General features: G+C 38.3%; 1 protein-coding gene across 1 annotated transcript; it reads right to left on the reverse strand.

Moving 5' to 3' along the window:
* Positions 1–7389: 7389 nt before the first annotated feature.
* Positions 7390–9146, reverse strand: zgc:112001 (uncharacterized protein LOC550384 homolog). The gene is made up of 2 exons (XM_042390736.1): positions 9047–9146; positions 7390–8943 (listed from the first exon to the last, which is right to left on the reverse strand). Exon 2 carries the CDS (start codon positions 8861–8863, stop codon positions 7979–7981), a length of 885 nt encoding a protein of 294 aa, XP_042246670.1. The 5' UTR covers positions 8864–8943; positions 9047–9146; the 3' UTR covers positions 7390–7978.
* Between the last annotated feature and the right edge of the window lie 12721 nt (positions 9147–21867).

A 21867-nucleotide genomic window follows, 5' to 3' on the forward strand; every position in this document is an offset into this window, starting at 1 on the left:
ACTGTGCAGTTGTTTTATCCCCAACATAATGCTGGTTTCACACACATAAATGTCTTCTCATCTACATCATGTTCTGTTAAATAATTAATCCTATTTAAATTAACACAGACTTCTACTCAGCCAACAGAAAGAAGGCAGATGTCCGTAAAACGGGTGGTGGTCCAGCACCGTCACCTCTAACGGAGGCAGAGGAGCTGGCCCTAAGCCAGACTATAGGAAGGCCAGTGGCTCGCTCCGACATTGTACAAAAAACTTCCGTTTGCAAAGAAACGCAGCGCAACATACAATATCTGCTGGGATGTGAGAGAATTGATTACGATTAGTAATGTTGCAAATGTAAGGACGGATTAGGTTGTGTATGTAGATGATGGACTGTGACGTGAAACGATACCGCTCAAAAAGATAATTGTCTGGAAATGCTAGAACATCTATGCGCGGTCTGATAACCATCTCTCAACGAATATTTAATTCTCTGCGCAGTAATGCTGCACCTTCATCCACGGGATCGTTATCAAAAGGACATGCCATGTTAGTGAAAAAGTCGCCACCTACTGTGTCTAATGGACTTCTAATATACTGACTCTGATTTTTTTAAATGATTTTTTTAAATGATAGACGGCAGAACTAGGCAACGCCAAAACTCGCCTGCTGACTGAATGAATGAGGAAATCAAATGGAGTGTGTGGCTCTGAAAGAGGGCGGAGACTGAGAGAAACTCGAGGTTCATTGAGAAAAACCTGGTCCCGACCAGGTTAGGTTCATAGAGTCTGTTACTACGGTAACTGACCAAGAGCTTAAGTTACCCCTCTCTGTGAAACAGGCTAGAGTTATCCCTCTTTCTCTGGTTTGAGTTACCTCCCTTTTTGAAACGGAAAACTCAGAGTTTCCCTCATTTCAGGGTTAACAGACCCTGAGTTTTCACTAAACCTGCTTTGTGAAACGGACCCCTGTACATGAACTTGCAGAGGAAAATCAAAACAAAGTTCAAAAGCACATGCGATTCAATATGCTAGAAGGCTCTACTTAACTTTATTTATGTTCTCTGGTGGTCATGAAGCAATAGTTGTTTACAAGAATCACAGCCGAAACCACAAGTTCTTTTGACAGATAGTGAATCTGTCAACAATAATGACGGGAAAGGAGTTGAGGCGACCAAGAACTTGATAGGGGACGTGATTTCCATGATCAGCAGATAAATTGGGTACACTTGCTCACATGTACTTTTCTGTTTTCATTTCAACCCCCTAACAAACAACAACAAGCCAGTAGAGTTGCGTGCAGTTGTTGCATTGCAGAGATCGAATGATACTGTTGTTTGTTAATGAGCCAAACACAACGTGCAAACAAGAAGCCAAGTAGTTGACCATATCAAATATGTGGGTAAGATCACAAGTTGTCAACAGTGTCATAATACCATACATACTTTAAATGTCACACTCACACCTAACCTGTTCAGTTAGTTAATCCATCTGTAAAGCTAGCACATACCATCACATCTCAGTTTCTCTATGTGAATGTCACTCTGCTTTCTGAATTAGCCTTGAAAGTCAGCATTGAATGTAACTCATTACTGCACAAACTGGGCCGGATAAACACAAAACACTTCAATTAACCAAACACAGATGCTGAGTAATGTGTTATTTGCCTCCTGTCTGTCTGAAAGATGTTCCACCAGGAGCTTCCAGAACAGATTCTTCAAGTGTGGAGCTCTGCTGGAGGGATGAACAGCATTCTTCCAAAACATATTCCCTGGTTTAGTGTTTTGATGAAGGTGGTGGAGAGTGCTGTCTAACACATTGCTAAACCTCCCATGGGAGTTGGGTTAGGATCTGGTGACTGTGAGATGAGTTTAGGTGCCATGTGAACCCTGTTTCAAAGTCACTTAGATCTTCCTCCTGCTCAGCATTTTTATACGTTACATGCATGATGGTATGTTAATGCTTAAAGGACCAGTGTGTAGAATTTAGTGGCATCTAGTGGTGAAGTTGCAGATTACAACCAACTGATAACCCCTCCCCTCATCCTCCCCTTGCAAGTGTGTAGGAAAACCTATGGTGGCTGCAAAATTTGAGAAAAACAGCAAATTGCTCTCTCTAGAGCCAGTGTTTGGTTTGTCTGTTCTGGGCTACTGTAGAAACATGGTGGTGCAACATGGCGGACTCCGTGGAAGGGGACTCACTCTCTATGTAGATATAAAGGGCTCATTCTAAGGTAACGAAAACACAACGATTCTTATTTTCATGGGATTATACACTAATGAAAACATTCTTATGAATACTATATTATATAATATAATATTATATTCCATTTCTGATAATATGTCTGCCAATAGAGCCCCCTAAATCTTACACACACTCCTTTAAAGGACATGTTCAAAATTTTTCATGTCTGTTTTAAAACAAGTCAGGAGTCCAAATTACCATTGAAATAGGTTTTTCTTGTTGTAATCATTCCTCCTGTTCATACTGACCATTAGAAGATCCCTTCATAATGCACTTACAATGGAAGTGATTGGGGACAAAATCCACAGTCCTCCTTCTGTGCAAAAATGTATTTAAAAGTTTATCTGAAGCTAATATGAAGCGTCAGTCAAATCAAGTAGATATCTCTCAATGTTACAGTCTTTTTAGTGCCAAAGTTCCTCTTTTTGTTACTATACTTCCACCACAGCTCAACAGGGAAACACTGTCCGAGGAAACACAAAGAGGGAATTTGATACTAAAAAGACTGTAAATGTGTCAGATATCCACTTGATATGACTAACTCAGACTGCTGAAGCCTCATATAAGCTTCACATCAACTTTTAAATGCATTTTTACACTAAATGACTGTGTGGACACACTGGATTTTGTCCCCCATCACTTACATTGAAAGCACATTTGAAGGGATCTTTTAATAGCCAGTATGAACAGGAGGAATGATTACAGCGAGGAAAACCTCTTTCACTGTTCATATGGACACCTGACTGCTGGTTTAAGACAGACCTGAAAAATTGTGAACCCTTCCTTGCACACAAATTCATCCTATAATAAAACTTATACTAGAAAATAACCACAGGCCATCCTGTAAAATCAATCAGACAGTGGTATATTTGTTTCTGCCAGACATACATACAACAAACATACAAACATACCCTATTAGAGAGCTGATAACAGTAGCTAGTCAGCAGAATGAATAGAAATTTTTATTATTTGACTAATCTTGCAGAGTGACTAAAATTTAGCCATTATTTCATTGTTATAATGGCAATACAGTTAACTCAATTCAACTCATTATTGTACATGTAGTACATAGGTTCTGTATTGTACACATCATCTTCAAGTCAATGTAGAAGAAGAAAATCCGAGTAGGATTGACACGTAAGTCTTTAATATTACATTCCCACTATATGAACATGTTGGAATTGAAACAGACAATTTCCCTAAAGCCTTTTTGCCTGATCTGCCACCTCTATAGTTAAGATTTGCCAAAGTTATTATTATTTTTTTCTGACACCAACATCTACTTTTGAATTTCATATATAATTAACCCAGCTCCACACCTCCCAGAGTTTAGCTCAGATTGTCCTGAGCATGACCAGCTGACCTGTGAGAGTTCGATTGACAGCAGCTCTGACCTCTCAGTGATGGAGTATAGGCGTGGGGAGGGGACAGGGAGGGTCAAATGAAGTTCAAAATTGACAGAATACTTAACTGCATGATGATATTCCAGGAAACTATTAAAGTAGTCTATTCTAGTATTTATTTGACTCAATCAGGTTGTTTCAATTCAATTCAATTTTATTTATATAGCACCAAATCATAACAAAAGTTATCTCAGGGTACTTTTCACATAGAGCAGGTGTAGACCGTACTCTTTAATACACATACATGTAATAGGTTACACATAGTAAATGCAATATTTAAACTAACTCATGAATAAAAAGCTATTTAATAGAGGCAGTGGTGGGTGTATGTTCTGTAGGTATTCAGCTTTATATTCAAAAGGATCAAAAACCTAAGAATCATTTTTGATAAATTTTGGGGCAATGCTGCCCTCTGCTGACAAAATACAGCAAAACATGTGGCTGCACATAGTGTCACTTATCAGAGAGAACATGTTATACATTCGCTTTAGTTTTATGTATTTATTTATTTTTGCTACATTTTAACTTATACAGTAATCAGTACATTAGAGTAGCATGACACAACAGCAGTGACACGTACATGAAGTGGAAGTGCAACCAAAAGTACAAACTAACAGATAACTGTGCCCTTAACCAGCAATCACCCTGTATATTATGATTCTTTATGTCATGGCCTTGAGTACTTGTGATCAACAGCAGAGCTGAGAATATCAGATTGTGATGTGCAGTTTATTCAGTAATCAAGAGTTCTGGTCTTTTTGAGGCCATTGTATTGTTACATTTAATGTTTACTGTATTCCATCAAAGTCTGTTCTGTAAACAGAACTGTGTTTCCACACATGCGCTATGGCAGCAATAAGAATCTTATCGCTGTTTTTACTGTTTGGAGCCATTTCTGAATAAGTTACAGTAATCACTCTCTTCAGGGACAAATGAACATGTCACTCAGTGCAGCAGTGTGGCTCACTGACATGTTTTTAATACTTTTTGGACAACAATGGAGCTCTACAGCACAGATGAATGAGATATATCAGGCTTTGGATACACACACAATACTTGTTAGAAGGATTTATTGTATTGTTAGTCAGACTCTGTGCATGAGATTTGTTGACAATAAGAAAAATATATAAAATCGCCAGCCTTATCCTTTAAGTGGGGAGCACTAGTTTGCCAAAAAATGTAACCATTGCAAGCTAAATATATTATTATTTGTGACTGAAACTCTTTTATAACTGCTGTTGTCATTTGCCTTAAACCATTTTCTTCAAAATGCTAAGTCAAAGGCAACTGGACTTGCTGTAGATTCTTGAAGAAGCGTTTTGGGTGAAAGGGGAAACGTCTTCAAGAATCTAAAGCAAGTTCAGTTGTCCTTGAATTAGCACTTCTAGATAAACCATGACCTTTGCTCAAATCCACATAACTTGATTTGAAATGCTGGTGTGGATCCTGATATTTTCATAGATATCAAATATGTCAAGCTAAATTTTGGGGTATCTGTATTGTGCATAATTTTATATATAAATGTGTATCAAATGATACACAAGACTAGAATATTTTCAGTAGATGGAATGGTGCAGCCATAATAAACAACAGAGGGCTGTGCTTAGGTATAGATAGTGATGTGTTGGAACAAGCTGATGCTGTCACACAGTGTGGTTTATGACTTTCTTTAGTGTGAAAGTTCATTCTTGACCTTGGAAATGGTAGCTCAACAAAATAAAGGTAAACATACTTTTTCTAGCCCCCAAAAAACTAGTAAGTGGACCTTGAGGACAGAGGAGACACATGTGTTTCTACAAATGTATCGTTTGCCCAGGTTTGCATACTCTACTTTTGTTTCATTACTGGTATTGTAAATGTACATCGTCAACATGAAATTCAACTGTTACAGAATCATTATGTTTCCCTTATAAAACATTAGTTGTTTCCATGAAGTACTCAAAGAAGCAAGAATTTTTAAAGCAAAATATCAATCAATGAGACCAGGAGACAGACAGGTCAAGTCACTGCTTGTACCACACATTCAGCCTCTCTAATGCCCAGAAACATCATAACACAAAGCTTCTCTTTTGTCACATACGGTCAAACTGTGCAACTGAACATTTAAACTGTCTTTCCCAGCCGGCTGGGTGTTGAGAATATTCTACAATAGTTTATGACTATGAAATCACAGGTGTAACTATGTGAACCACAGGTTTCACTGCAGGATTTATCATGTTGGTTTGTCTCATGGGAAATCTTTAAATTGCATCTTCTCTGATCATCACACTGCTGTTTTTTGACATTTGACAAGTGACCTGTTTTAAACTAAATAAGTTGGGTTTTACTTTAGATTTTTATGTTCCTGTAAATACATCACTGTGTTCATCTTATTCTACACCAGTCTCTTCTTTACCTGCTTTATTAAGTCTGATCCCATACAAACTCCTAGGTTTTTATCACTAAAAAAGAAAATCCATACTTAATTATACAATATACTATATATCTTCTATAATAAAAAATTGATGACTGTGTGGACTCAGAGTGTTTCTTTTACAGTCAAAGAGGAAATCGAAACCTGCCCTAACATAACCTGAAACCCAAACAACTAAACTAAACCTGAGGAAAGAGGTTTAGTGACGATTTAGCAGGTGCCTTTACATGATGTAAGTACGTGTTTAACAAATGATTGTATTTGTAGGATATATATGAGCCGTTGATAATGGCTCTAATAATATGCTACTTAATCCTCCTTTTTCTTATTTCCAAATGTCATCCATGATATGAAGAGAAGCAACAGCGAAAAAAAAGATGTTTATGTTGGTGCTGTCATGATATCTTTGTGTACATGACAAATCAGTTTAGTTAGTTATAATATAATACAATGTATTATAACTGTATCAGTATGTATATGTGAATACATTTTGAGATATCTGTCTTTTCTGAGTTTGTGGTGTTCACAGGGACTATTTCTTTGGTAGAAAGTAGTTCCAATGACCACTTGTGACACTGATGTTTAACTCAACACAACTAACTAACAGTCTCAGAACTTTGTCCCTATATCCTCTATAAGTACCAAATATAGTTATTTACAGAAACCTTACAAAAATTATTAGAAAATAATGTACACATAAATGAAATTATTACCAAAGTCTGTGATTAAACCTTTCAAATTAAACCCCCATAGATTTCATCCATATCTTGCAGTCTTCCTCAGTGGGTGGAGATAGCTCAGTTGTCATGGAGATAGGTCAGTTGTCTGCTCCAGAAAAAAGCTAGTAAGTGGGTCTTAAATTAAATGATAGCTTCACAGTTTTTCAAGTGTGTCTTAAAACAACATTCAGGTACCCATATGAATCCTGAAAGGTCTTCCTCGTTGTAATCATTCCTCCTGCTCATGATGGCAATACATTTTTGCACAGGAGGACTGTGGATTTTGTCCCCCATCACTTCCATTGTAAGTGCATTATGAAGGGATCTTCTACTGGTCAGTATGAACAGGAGGAATGATTACAGCAAGAAAAACATGTTTCAATGTTCATCTGGGCTCCCGACTGTTGTTTTAAGACAGACTTGAAAAACTGTGAACTCGTCTTTTAATTATTTATTTATTTTTTATTTTTTTAAGTCCAGGGTCAAGACTGAACTTTGTTCCTGGTGTTGGTTTGAAGTTGGTTTCTTCCATCAGACATTTACTGTAGAGAAATGTTCCTGCTGAGATGTGACAACCAGCAGATATCAGCAAACATGTTTGACGACATTCATGGAGTCAAAAAAAGACAAAATGAGATCATCACTTGGATTCCTATTTATTTATAAATAAATCAGTCATCCAAAGAGTTTTCAAGTCACCTGACTGTTTTCAAATGATCTATAAGATCACTTTCTGTAACATTACCGTTAAATACAACCCAAATAAATTAAAATCAGTAACACAGCTCATGTAGACTCATCAGGTCTTCTTCTCAGATATGATGCAGTGGCTTAAACAGCATTATTAGTAACACTTTAGAACAAGGTTAGACAAATAAACTGATCCTTAAAGCCTGAATTAGTGTATAAAATTAAAGGATATGGCTGTTTATTCCCAAGTCCCCCCACTGCTGGCTGCTCTGCAAACTGTCTCGACAGGCCCATCAACCTCCAGCTCCCAGTCCATTACATCAGTGACTAACAGTGTGATTAAAGTCACACCATTAGATAAGATTCATTAATTTGATCCCTGACTGTTAGTGTTTATTTGTGCAGCCCTATAATGAAGTGTTACCGCTTTATAGCCATACAGGCTCTTCAAACACGCACACACACTTGCACACCACATCATGCTAAAATATGACAGTTTTCATACAGTGCATGCAGCATGTCATGCTGATGCTACACCACCCTCTGCCTGTCCCGCTGGCTCACAGGCAGACCCGGCGGTTTGAGGGAGGAGGGGATGGGCAGCTCATGCAGGCTATCCGGGAAGGTCGCCGGGCTCAGCTGCTTTAGAATAGTCTGCATGGCGGAGAGGACCAGCGGCGCCGGCCTCCTCCCCGCTAGGTACTGGGACGTGTCTTCGCCCAGCACCTTGTTCCAGCGCTCCGGCTCTTTACCCAGAGCTCCCTTCATTTTGAAGTGAACCTCTGGCATGAACATGAGCAGGTTGTCCAGACACTGCCTCCTCTCCCCGCCGCTCACCCCGTTGGAGTCCCTGAGTTTCTCCAGGATGACATCCAGCGGGGTCAGACCGTTGTGGTCCTTGGCGTGCGGAGACGCTCCGTTCCCCAGCAGCATGACGACCGCCTCGGGCCGCAGCAGCTCGCAGGCCAGGTGTAGAGGGGTTTTGCCGTCCTCCATGTGAAAACAACCGGCTCGGTCGGTGTAGGAGGGCGTGCTGGGTATCCGGTGAGCCGCCTGTAAGATGAGGCCGAGAATGTAGCGCCTGTCATAGCGGACAGCCATGGCCAAGTGCGGCGCAGAGGACGGGCAGCAGCAGAAGCGCTCCCCGGGCTTTGCTAGCGCTTCGTCGGTGTACCGGCTGAGCAGATACTGGGCGTACGCCTGATGGTCGTGCACTATAGCGTAGAGCAACGCCTCCGATGGAGTGAACGTCCTCTGGCTGGCGTCCTCCTCCTGATAAAAAGTCTCCATCGTCCGCATGTCCTCCAGCATCCAGACCGGCTTCAGGTCCCGCACAGCCCGGTAGAAGAGCAGCGAGAAGGACTTCCGATGCTTCTCGATGCTCCGCGCCGCCGAGCTGACAGTTAACGAGGCCATGGCGACAAGCGACCCGAGTGACTTATGTCCTCAACGGCTATACAGCGTCCTTCATCGCTCTGGAGCCATTACTTCAAGTTCTATGGACAGAACACACACACACAGTAAAGTCTCTTACAATACAACGAGCTCAAACTGGTCTACAGCCAGTCTACAAAGTCATGGGTACAGTAACAGACTCACATTCCTGCAGTCCGCCCCGCAACAGCTGCGGGACTCCTCTCTGCAGTACTGAGCTAAAGCGCATGCGCACGTCATAAACAGTGTTGGAAACTTTATTGACAACCACTGTCTGAGGGCGATCCCAACGAATTAGAGTTAAAACCTCATTCTTCCCATCATAAGATCATTCAGTGACATTTATCCATATTAGGACAGCTGCAGCCTACATTCTGACACCAATACTGCAACATTACAGCGCTTCTTTTTCACCTGCACGCCATTGGGAATCATTTGAAAATTAGACACCTGAAAGGGGCCCCCATTCACCTGTTCAAAATTAGAGCACACTATTATGTACATTTGTTATGAACAAAAAAGTGCAAAACGGGGGAGGCACGTCAAATAATATCCTGAGCACTTATGTTTTTTTTATTTTGGCTTAGGGGAGGGACACACAACTTTAAATGGCTGCATTTTGTATTTATTTTAAATACGTTTTTTTTTTTTTTTTATCCTGCCGCTGTATTGTGATGGGACTCACAAGACGTTTCTGAGGATATAAACCAGTCAAACCTGCCTTTTCAGTTTGTGTTGGAATGTGAAGGGTGAAATGAAATAAGCCCCTTTTGTCAGCCTATCAGAATTTTGTAAATCCACAGTTGCTGGGAGGAAATTGCTGCTTTCAGCTCTGTGATTGGTGGTCAAGCTATAATTTTACCGAGTAATGTCAAATGACAGTAAAATTGACCAATCATAACCATATCGTCACTGTAAATGGGCGGGCTTTGTTGTCGCTACTTTATGACAAGTTCAGACAGCTGAGCGCTGTGAATGACTCTTGTTCATGGGTGTGTAAAGAGAACAACTGTGGTGCGCAGAGTAGGGAGAGTCTACACACCCTTTAACAGTTATCGCAGCCGGCAGATACGCCCGAGCCGCCGCCAAATTTCAGCGGCGAGAGCGGCGTTTACGTCACCATGACCACACGGCCCATACAAAGACAAGTCAAGGAAAATTGAAGAGAAGTGATGAATGTCATTCATGCTGACATAAAATCATATTGTGAAAATTACTGTCAATGTCGCCAATTATTTGTCAACTAGAAAAGCTAACATTGCTTTTGCGCTATGCACCGCAACATGTGACGGCTTTACGTAACACATAATATTAAGGTGCACCGGCGCACTGACATGGAGCGGACATAATCAAGTTTTTTTTTGTTTTGTTTTTGTTTTTTAATTGAGTACAAGCAAAATGTACAGAACAAGATTGAGAATAGCTATATAAAACGAGGGATGAAAAAAATCAACAGTGGAAGTGATGTTACAATACATTCGGTAATCATAACACACAAAAGGTATCATTATACCGAAAATCAAGAGAAAAGAAATATATCTATACAAATAAACCATATAAAAACAAAAGCAGAATTACAAACTAGCAGTAAACAAACAGATAAACAAATCGAGAGTAAGTATGGCTAGTGAGGATTATCCATGTTTTAACAATATTAACTTTTAATGAAAAGTTGGAGTTCATTTGCAAAGGAAGCCCTTCACCAGAGCTGATGTGGTATAGAAAACCAAGGCTTTTTTCGTTTTCAAGTAACTTTAATTAATGTGATCATCAAAGGGTCAGTTTTTAAAATCTAATAATGGAAGCCGTACCAACTGATATTATTCTGGCTGCTGCTGCCACTGCTATGTAGGCCATGTTACTTTATTTGGAAAAAACATTAATATGCACATGTCGCTAATGTTGACAGTTTGCGCACTGTGATTTTTATTCTGCTGAAGTGTACACAGCTTGTGTGATGATGTGATCATCTGTAAGGAAGATTTGCATTTTGCTTAAGAAATGATGATCTGTTTGTTTTGGTGATAACTCTCACTGCCTCCATGCTGTTTGCTCGTTACATTGGTTGGATTAAGTTAGCATCTTATTTTTGTTTCAGAGCTGAAATTGTCATGGTAACCTATGCAGTACTATAGGAGAGGACACAGTAAGTTCGGCTGGTAGTTCGCTTTTTACCCAACGAAGGAAGGGAGGTCAGAGGGCCAAGGTTCAAGACGGTCACAGTTCACTGTTACACGTAATGGTTGGAAAAGGTCAGCATTTGCTTTTTATTTTCTCCAATTCTACCTACATTTGGCATGAATATAATAAAATATGGTTATTTATGGTGGAAGGAAGGTCATGCATTTACCCCCCAGTCACTCAGGGAGGCTCAAGGAAAAAGTATTTGGAATTTTGGATATTTAAATAAAAAACAAACAAACAAGCAAAAAACCGAAGTCTCACCCCAGCCTCTCCTTCTGATAAATAACGAAGCACTTCAGATGGTTCCTCATTTAATGGAAAGCCACACTGTATATAAAGATATGAAGAAACTATTTGTAGGTGGAGATATGACTGATTCAAAATGTAATAAACACATATAAAGAAAGAGAGAAACATTTTTCACACAAATTCTGTACACCAAATAAGGTTACAGATATTTTTAAAATCCTGAATAACTAATACCCAACTAATATTTTAAATTTAGGCTTGGCTAATATGTATGTTACATGTTATAGAATATTTTTTATTAAAATAGAAGATTTTGCTAAAAATCTAATTTTCAACAATATTAACACAAATTAAAGCTCAAAGTCAAAATGATAATGAGTTAAATTTAAAGATAATTTTCCTGTAAATGTTATGATCTTTACTGGTAAACTTTGTATTCATGAATGTTGATTTTATTAAAAAATATCAGAATCATAAAAATGGATACTAATTTTAAGACCAGGAAAATACTGCAACAGTATAGACAGTATGTTCTCCAGACTTTCAGTAAATGTGCTACTAAAACATGTTTTGACTCAGTGAAAATGTATGTATTCCTGCTTGAGAAATATTTGACTAAACATGATTTTTTCAGTTATTGGTCTGGAATGAGTAATTGTACCTATAATAAATGTATTTTTTTCCTAATTTTTCTGCATTTGCATTCTCAGAATCAGAATAAAACAGTCTGAGAAGAAAATGAGGAAATGTATTTTGTAGTCTAAGGCAGATCTCCACAGTCCGCCATATGACACGTTTTGCATCACCTTGCGGACTTTTACTGGCAAATGAGCAGGACGCTCTGGGTGCAGGCAACATATAGAGAAGTTAAACATTGTTCATTTGCATATACTACCCACATTGTAATGATACAAGACTGCCAACAAAGTTTCCCTTTAACAACTAATGGTACTAACAGGAATGATACAAATGATAATAAAGGAATTACAATCATATGTTGTCTATTCAGGAGGACATAAAACATTAGTCTTCTTACTAAACAGGAATCACAACACTTACTGGCGAGAGGAAACCTTCCCCTGAACATAAGGTGCCATCTTGTGGCAGAATTACAGTAAACTAAAGTTACACTTATGCTGTGGAACAAAACCATAGATGGATTATGAGAAAATAGGCCCCTGGGTACAGATAAACAAAGCACCTCAATTACTACAGTAACTACTAGGGGTGTGCCCGAATACAAATAGCATTTGTATTCAGTGTTTTTAATAGTGTTTTTTTTATGAACATTTGTTTCATACAAATATTTTTTAAAAATATTTGTTAGTTAGAGGTCTGTCTGCAAAGAGGTGAAGAGTAAAGTTTTAGCTCAGTAGTCAGCACAGTCGTCTATGATCTGGGAAACTCCAGTTCGAGACCCAGTTTGGGGGCCTACTTCGTAAGGAGGTTTATTCATAAACACTTACTGTAACAGTTTAATTTTCTAAAATTAAAAGTGTAATAAAAGCAATTTGTAAGCCTCTTTCCACTTTTATTCGAATACAAATACAAATACAAATAATTTTGCTGCCTCAACAAATACAGACACAAATACAAATACTGAACTCTCTGCACATCCCTAGTAACTAACCCTTATCTCAAGGCCTGCTGCCTTGTTTGGTTACCCTTCTATGGACAAAACTATATGCAACACTCATACAAGCATGGCCACTTGCCAAAGACTAAAAGGGTTTATTTGCATCAGGAGGAGTGGTGGGTCCTTCTTAGCCAATAGTGAACTAGCAAAACAACCTCAAAACTTTAAGCCCCAAATAAGTAGGATTTGAACATTTCGGCCAGTAGAGGCATAAAAAATAGTCATCAGAATAATATGAAAGACTGAAATCACATAGAAACTCCACACTTTGAAGCTTTGAAGGTGTTCATGCAGCAGTGAGACTTTTCTAGTTGGTCTCGATGGCAGCTTCAGGGGTTTATGCATGAGAGAAGTTTTCTGCAGGCTTGAATACTTCAAATGATGAGTTTTTTTTTGCCACTATAAATCAAAGGCTACACAAACAGACAAAGAAAGACAGAATTCTTGTGTTTGTTTGTTTCTTCATTCCCTGCAGTGGGCCTTTTCTGCAGTGGTGGGGTTTCCTTTGAAGTACTTCACTTGAATACTACAATTTTATGCTACTTTATGCATCTACTCCACTACATTTCAGAAGTTAATATAGCACTCTTTATTCATTTACAGCTATCTGACAGCTATGGTCGCTACTTTTCAAATAAATGTTTTACATCCGAACTGTATCATCATCTTATAAAACATGATGTATTGTTATCAATTACCAACAATAGCTCAAACTAGCTTCACCTCGACCAGTAACATTTCTTCTTTTTTGTTTGTTTGCATGAGTATATTCACAGGTAGATGCACAATTGTTCACTTTAATACAAAAACTGAAAGAGAAACTAGTAAATACATTATACTATAAATACAAATCACTTTTCTTTCCCCAACCTCAAACCATCCCACCACAACCCCATCCCCTTCTCAAAAACCATCTGACTTACCCCAGCACCCCCACTGATGGGGAAGAAGAAATAAATGATAATAATAAACAGAATATACAGACTTGTGTATCTTCAAGAGTATCTTCCCTACATCCACAGGTTTATCCAAACACAAACCTGTTTAAATATAGATGCAGACCTGCATGTGCAAGTTCACCTTAAGAAATTTGAACAACTACATATATACATATTAGGAGTGTTCCCGAATACAAATACATTATTTGGCAAAGCACAAATAATGGGTTTTTTTTACGAATATGTGTTTCATACAAATATTTTTAAAAATATTTGTTAGTTAGAGGTCTGTCTGCAATGAGGCGATGAGTAAAGTTTTAGCTCAGTAGTCAACACAGTCGTCTATGATCTAGGAGACTCCAGTTCAAGACCCAGTGTGGGGACCTCCTTCATAAGGTAGTTTATTTATGAACACTTATCGTAACAGTTTAATTTTCTAAAATTAAAAGCGTAATAAAAACAAAAACAGGATTTTTAAGCCTCTTTCCACTTTCATTCGAATACAAATACAAATACAAATAATTTTGCTGCCTCAACAAATATAGATACAAATACAAATACTGAGCTTTCTGCACATCCTTTATACATATACACCTATAGATTTACAGTAGGCGACAAGTACAGCTAGTATGTTCTCTCTACAGCATGTATGCACCATGAGTGTTGTGTAGTGATCATCTTTAGTCACACAGTGGCAGTAGTGATCTATTGAATGTGGTCTTGTGTGTATTGTATATGCTGTACACATGTCTGCCAAACTAGAGGAAACACAGTGACAATATCCACAGTGTGAACAGGATCTGATGATGTCACAGTTTGAACGCTCTGCTGAGTGCTTCTACATATATCAGTTTTCTGCTGTGAGAACACACACAGTGAGGTGTAGACCAGTGTCAGCCTTAATGCCAGTCCATCAAAATTAAACATGTTGCACAACTCTTCTCCAACACCATGCTTTGTCCACCAAAAGTCAGAATCATGGAGGGTATGGCAAGTTTAATAGACTATGTGACAAAGACTGAACAACATGCTTTAAAGGGAAAGTCATGAGCTCCCTGCACTACACTCAAGTCATCCTCATTTACACCACCTATAATATTACATGCAGTGTCTCAATGGGTTTTACAGTCCCATGTTGACAGTGATCCAAGCATTGAAAAGCTCCCTAATAAGACAAACTCCTGAAAAAAGGGACAAATCTTCAGAGAGGCAATTCAGACAGCCGTGACTGCAGCTGGTGGGAGAAATACAAATAAAATAAAGGTAGAAGCTGGGATAAGGTATTCCTTCTTGTACCCTGCTGTCATCAGAATCTTCACCCCAATAGCACCAGCTCTTCCTTCTTGAACATGGAAGAAATCAATGACTACATCAGTAAACAGCCTGCGTCAAAATAAACCTCTGGCCTTGAGGTTAAGGTAAACCAGGACTGCTTCAGGTATGACTGCTGAATCCAGAATGATGTTAAACAAATGTGTTTGCGTCTTGGGGCTATTGCTATCTCATTTTAATCTCACATAACTGAACACACACTGGTATTCTCATGGTTGCAATCCAGTAAGGGGAATTTGTACTCATTTGTTTTTGATCCCAGACAGCTGTACTTTTTACAAGGTAAAAGTACAATAAGGCTTTTTGTTCTGTTGTTGTTCTGATCACATCCATATGTTCAACATTGACTTCATTCTACACTTGAAGTTACAGACTGGTCCACCTTATGTCTAATTACTAAAGTTATATGCAACATGCAATTCATAACATTACTTGTTGTCAATGACTATTAAGATGAATACATGGAATATTTGGGGCTCTAATAACATGGTAAAGAGGAAATCTTTTCTACAGGAAACAAATTTAAATGATGAGGATCATAAAAAGTATTGTAGGGAACGGGTTGGTCAGATGTTCTTCTCATCACATTCAACAAAAAGGAGGGGTGTGATTACCCTAATACATAAATCTTCCATTTCCTGTCACAGCTTCCCGTAAAGACACTGAAGGAAAGTATGTCCTAGTTAAAGGGGAACTACAAGATGAATTCTGTTAGATTCTGTTAGGAAATGTCTGTGCCCCCAATGTCCAAGATGAAGCCTTTTACGCATCTTTACTTAGTCAACTAGCTGATATGGACTGTACCAATATGATAATAGGGGGTGACTTTAACTGCATAATGATGGAGAGAATCTCTCTGAAAATGCAGAGGCTGTCTTTAATATTAATAATGAGTTTGATCTTTTGGACATATGGAAATATTATAACCCACTTTCAAAGCAATATACATTTCACTCTCAGCCTTACCTGTCAGCATCACACGTTGATCATATTTTTGTTTATAGATGTAGATATAGGCCATATTGCCCTTCTGGACATTGCTCCTGTAGTTACGTCCATTCAACCTCTTAGACCCAATGAACATTCACTTTCTTGGAGAGTGAATACAATGTTGCTCATGGATGAGAAATTTATTATGTTTTTGAAAGATAAAACTGACTTATTTTTAGAATTTAATGACAAGGACAGAGCTGACCCAAGAATTGTGTGTGACACTTATAAGGCTTATATGAGGGCTTATGATTATCTCATATACAAACCAAAAGAAAAAAGAGAGAGTAGCAAAGTAACTTGAAATTGAAAATAAAATAAAACAATTAGAGGAAGCGTACTGTGCAACAAAATGAGATGTGACCCTAATTGAACTTAAATCAACTAAAACAGCACTGCATAGTTTGATAACTAGGAAAGCAGAAAAGGATATTCTATTCGTTAAACAAAAAATCTTTGAATTGGCCAACAAACCAAACCACCTCTTAGCTCGGCTGGCAAGGAATGTCCCTGTCCTTTATATCAGCTATACAGGATGAGAATAACCAAAGGCAAATAAATAATCGTCATTAATGAGAGCTTCAAAAGATTCTATGCTATTTTATATAGTTCAGAGATTGACTTGGAGAGACTCAGGACAGGTTACTTCTTAAATAACTTACCTGTTCCGCAGATATAGATATAGAAGTTGATAAAACTATCTCCACACTTCAGTCAGGGAAATGTCCAGGAGAGGATGGCTTCCCAGTTGGATGAAGGGGAAATCAATAATCTCTTGTTAACGGTTCTTAATAAATCATTTTAAGTTTCAAACTCCCAGAATAAACTTATAGGGCTAATATAATACTAATAGTAAAGAACAATAGGAACCTCAAAAGGCCTTCAACAGAATTTAATTGGAATATACTGAACGTTTGAAGTAATAAAGACTTTAAATTTTGGGTCAAATTTTCTGGAGTGACTTAAACTCTTATATAAAGCACCTACAGCCTTGGTTCTGACAAATGGTCTGTTATCTTCTCCCTTTAAATTAATCAGAGGCACGGCTCGAGGAAGCCCACTGTCTCCTATCCTATTCGCAGGATAGGAGGAGGATAATCGCAGGATTTGGCCTAATAATTATCATTTAATTCATTTATTTATTATGTAAGTGCTGTACCTCATTTTTTTTTCCTTTTATGGATCAGTCCTGTGACATTATGTTTTGTATGTATGCTTTTTGATAAAAATGGAATAAAATAAAAGTAAAAATGCTCCAGAACAGCTACTAAACCATTAACAGTTACACAGCTTTCCATTAGACTGTATCAGTATAAATGACAGTAGAAAACAACTGAATGCAGAATTTCCCACAATTTTAAACATCATCACGCCCCCGTCCAGTAGTAGTTTATTTTTTGTCTGTATTTCTGTTTGTTTTTTATATATGTTTCAAGTTTTTCCAAGCAAATCAAATAATATGATATTGATATTTTGTGACATAAACAGATACAGATAGCAGCTTTGCATTGCACATCACTTCCTGCCTTTTCTCTGGAGACACATAAGCATAAATGTCTTGATGCTGCCTGAGGAAGACTGCCAGGCTTTAAACGTGTTGCAGTTGAGAGTAGCTGCTGATCCTGACCTTTTCTGTACTTTTCATGCCATTGAGTACTTGTATTTGAGCACGTATTGAGCATGTTCAATTCACTCACTTTTTGCATCCCTTCTTTTTCTCTCACTGACTCTCTTGGGAAGCCTTTTCCCACCATTTCTCATCAATTTTTCAAGGACTTTTTTTATCATCCACTGCCAATTTTTTTTTTTACAATTCTGGCTTTCTACAATATCTGAGCATGGCAGCTGCAGTATGGTTAGATTAAGGGGAGAATTATGGTTAAGGTTAGGCAATTAAAACACTTTCCTCAGGTTTAAGGAAAGACTGTTATAAAAAGGCAAAAGTTAACTGCAGGGACCAGATGCATAAAATTCTGTGTAGATTCATGACTAAAACTGTGTGCACACACAAAGCCAGAAATATGCAGATGCGTTCTTTTTATCAGATCTATAAAGCCATATGTACGCATGGTTCTGTCTTATAAATCATTGTAGAACTGGGTGCACATGCATGAGCCTCATTTTCTCTCCCACAATGAGCCATAAATGGATGAAGACACACACTGAACCAGCTGTTTTTATATCAACATGATGCCTCCTCTACCAGTCTGTACAACTGTCAATGAAAGAAACGGGGAAATAAAAAGTGCTGTTTCGCCGATTGTGTTGCACCAGCAAGGTTCAGAACAGCTGTCATTACACACGACCGTTACACACAGCTGTGCAGCTCTTTACAGTGTCCATATTGTTAATTCATCACATGGACTGTAAACCAACGTAGGCAGTGATATCTCAGAAATGTCATCAATGATTAGTTTGTAGTGCTCATATCTAAACTGACTTCACAAGGTGTGACACAACTAAGGATAAAATAAAATGAATTAACAGCAAAATAAAACGTTGACTCCTGTGTAAATGAAAATGATAGAGAGTAATTAATCCTTAATAAGTGCACCTTATTGATTGGCATTTTACAAATCTCTGTGTAAACACAAAAACCAATCACACAATCAGTGCAGCTGGTTATCAACCTAAACAAACAATATTTTACTAAAAGATTGCGTCTCTCGCCTTATATTTCATCTCCACCTCATCACCTCATCCTCAGATCACTTTAGAAAAACGTATACGCTGGTCTAAAGAATGCGTGAGGTGCTCACATTCTGCTTTTATAAATACCAGTTTATAGAAATGGCGTATGCATGGTTTTTGTGTTTAGGCCCCTGGTCTGTGACAGAACACACATGCTCTGCATGAAAGTCAGACATGCTAAACTCCACCCACCACCTTGACCTCCACACACTTACTGTTCACCTTGCTACACAAAGAACACACTATTTCCTGCTTTGGCAATGAACTGTATGTATATTGAGCTGCCAAAGCACATCTGGCATGAGGTGCGCTCACACACACCTGCAAATATTCTCCTATTCACTTCAAAAAAGGCCCGTACGACAGACAAATTCAGGCTTGCATGTTTCTGTGCATTCTCTTGTCCGGCTCAGCTCTATGGAACTCAGGGAGGACCTTTGTTTAACTTTGACCATCAAATTCTTATAGTCAGCCAATAGAAACGCAGAAGCACTGTGTTTGAAAGGGAGAACTCTTTATTCTTGTGCCATCACCATGTTTTGTATAAAATTACACAACCACACTACAAAATGCAGCATCACTCCCATACATGGTTCACAGTTTGTGAGCACTCTGCTGAATGTTTATTTATCACACACATCAGAAGTGTGACATCACAACTTTTTTCAGCAATTTCCATTTCATGCATTTCATGCTTGAATTTCTGTTTCTGACAAATTCTGAAAATTGGCCTCGTACCAGCTCTTAGACAAATGGAGAGAAAAGAGCTGCATAACTGTGATGACAAACAACAGCCTTCATAAAAAGCTAAAAACTAAAACCAATGATCATCCAGTGCTACTACTGATCATTAAATGCTGGCTGCAAAAATGTCTGACTGCTCTTCGTTCAAATTTGAATTTTCTGAGTCCAGTATGTCTAAACACACAATCTAGGCCCAAAATGTTCCTTCAGAACACTGCAGTATATGTGACTGCAGACACCACATTTGTCATGGACACATGCAGATCTGTATGGGGTCTCTTTGTATTGCCTTACTAGGGTAATTTAAGAGTGTATGGCACTACAGATTACATGACTAAATTCCATTCAGTATTTCAATTCAACTCAGTACCTTCAATGATGTGATGAGACATCAGGCAATTGAATTAAAATCTGAGACTTGGAAACCTGGAAACTAGCAAGTTAAATGAGACATTGTCCTTTCTTTAAATTAGGATGTTATCAGTTAGTCAGTCAATTGTTTAGGAAGTTTGCTGGTCACAGTCTAAAACTGTATCAATGGCTTCATCACTGAGAAAATATATTAGAAAAGCACAACGAAGACAGTTAATTGAGGATAGACATCAACAAACAACATGACTATCAGGCTTTAACATTCACATCTTGTGGCCTTCTTTAGTGGATGGAGCTCAGTTGTCATGGAGATGATTTAGTTATCATCATGTGATAACAGGTGGCTGTATATTTGGTAGATGATCACCTCTGATGATGGTCTCTGGTGTCAGATTTGAATGTCATCCTTGATGTTTTCTCTGGTTGTCCAATGACTCCTGCTTGATGACCTTTGACCTCTTCTCAGTGGATGCTGTGAGCCTTTATTGGTCAAAATGACTTTACAAGACAAAGATGTATTCTGATGATCCATTAACATACTGAGTCTGATGCTATACTTTATTAACAACATTTACCCAAATGTTGATTAAACATGTATCTGACACATTGAAATAACACAGCTGTAGAATCGTACATTTGAAACACCTTATCTTACACAAGCTACTTGATCCAAAATATTAAACTGCTATGAATGAAAGTTTATTTTTTTGCATCAGAGTTTAGCAAATCCATGTTTTCTGCTAACCTGTGGCCCATTTCACCAAATTTGCAACATGCAAACTGCAACTTACAACATGAGATCATTTCCTCTTTAATTAATTTTGACATGTTTAACTAATCAAAAGAAACATCATACTTAAGCATGCAAGAAGACTGTAGGACTGATCTTGTGAGCGACAGTCATGTGTGACATGGAGCACTGGCACCGTCTGCAATCTTCGTGGAAGCAGAGCTCACAAATCACTTTTATGAAATGGACTCCTGGGTGTCTGAATTCAGACTCACTCACCCCGCTGTGCCCAAATAATTGTTCACATCAGAGACTCTAATATTCACTTGTATGTGGTGAAATGCTGCTCTGCTTTGCAGAACACTGTGGTGGAAGAAACACAGCAGAGTACAGACAGGATCAGGGTCATTTTTAGCAGATACGATCCTTTAAAATATGCTCAGAGAGAGCCTGGTAGTGGTCCTTTGGATCAGCTTGGGACATTTCTACTTACTAGCTTTTCCAGAGCTTTCAAGTGCATCTCACTGTTTTCCTCAACAAATAGAGTTTTCTCAATTGTCTCAGTTGACATAAAGCCAGTTAATAAATAAACAAGTAAATAATTAAGCAGGGATAGGTGCAAAATCTTGTGAGGGCTTTTGAACAAGGCACTCAAAAACCCTTTGCTCCTGTGATATTAATGAGTGTCTGATGGGAGATAAAATGTTTTATTACAAATATGGCCCTGACAGAGTAGCAAGTGCACTGTTTAACACTGAGGGCTGCAAGTTTGAGACATGGCACTTTGTTTTTCTCTAAAGGATTAATTACAGCTTCTTTTTACAATCCAGTTACTGTAATCTGATCACATGTAATCGATTACACACAGACCCTGCTGAGATAGCTCTCCACACACAGGACCTCTGGCACAGGGTCTGCAGCTCTCAGTGTTTGATTTATTTGTTTTCTCCCTGGATCTCACACTAGAGCAGAACACGGTCGTGAATATTTCATATTTCACTGTGACAGATCAGATTGCTGTGAGTATTAAGATTCCTTTGATTACAGCTGGTGTGTGAGCGCAGCCTCTGATGACCTCTGGCTAAGCCTTTGATTTAATTTGCATTTGGTGGTTGGTCAG

This window comes from Thunnus maccoyii, chromosome 17 (assembly GCF_910596095.1).
Source record: "Thunnus maccoyii chromosome 17, fThuMac1.1, whole genome shotgun sequence".
In the NCBI taxonomy this organism is placed as follows: domain Eukaryota; kingdom Metazoa; phylum Chordata; class Actinopteri; order Scombriformes; family Scombridae; genus Thunnus; species Thunnus maccoyii.

What these genes read in the sequence shown, in the direction of transcription:
- zgc:112001 (XM_042390736.1), bottom strand. Translation starts at nt 8,863, where the DNA reads ATGGCCTCGTTAACTGTCAGCTCGGCGGCGCGGAGCATCGAGAAGCAT.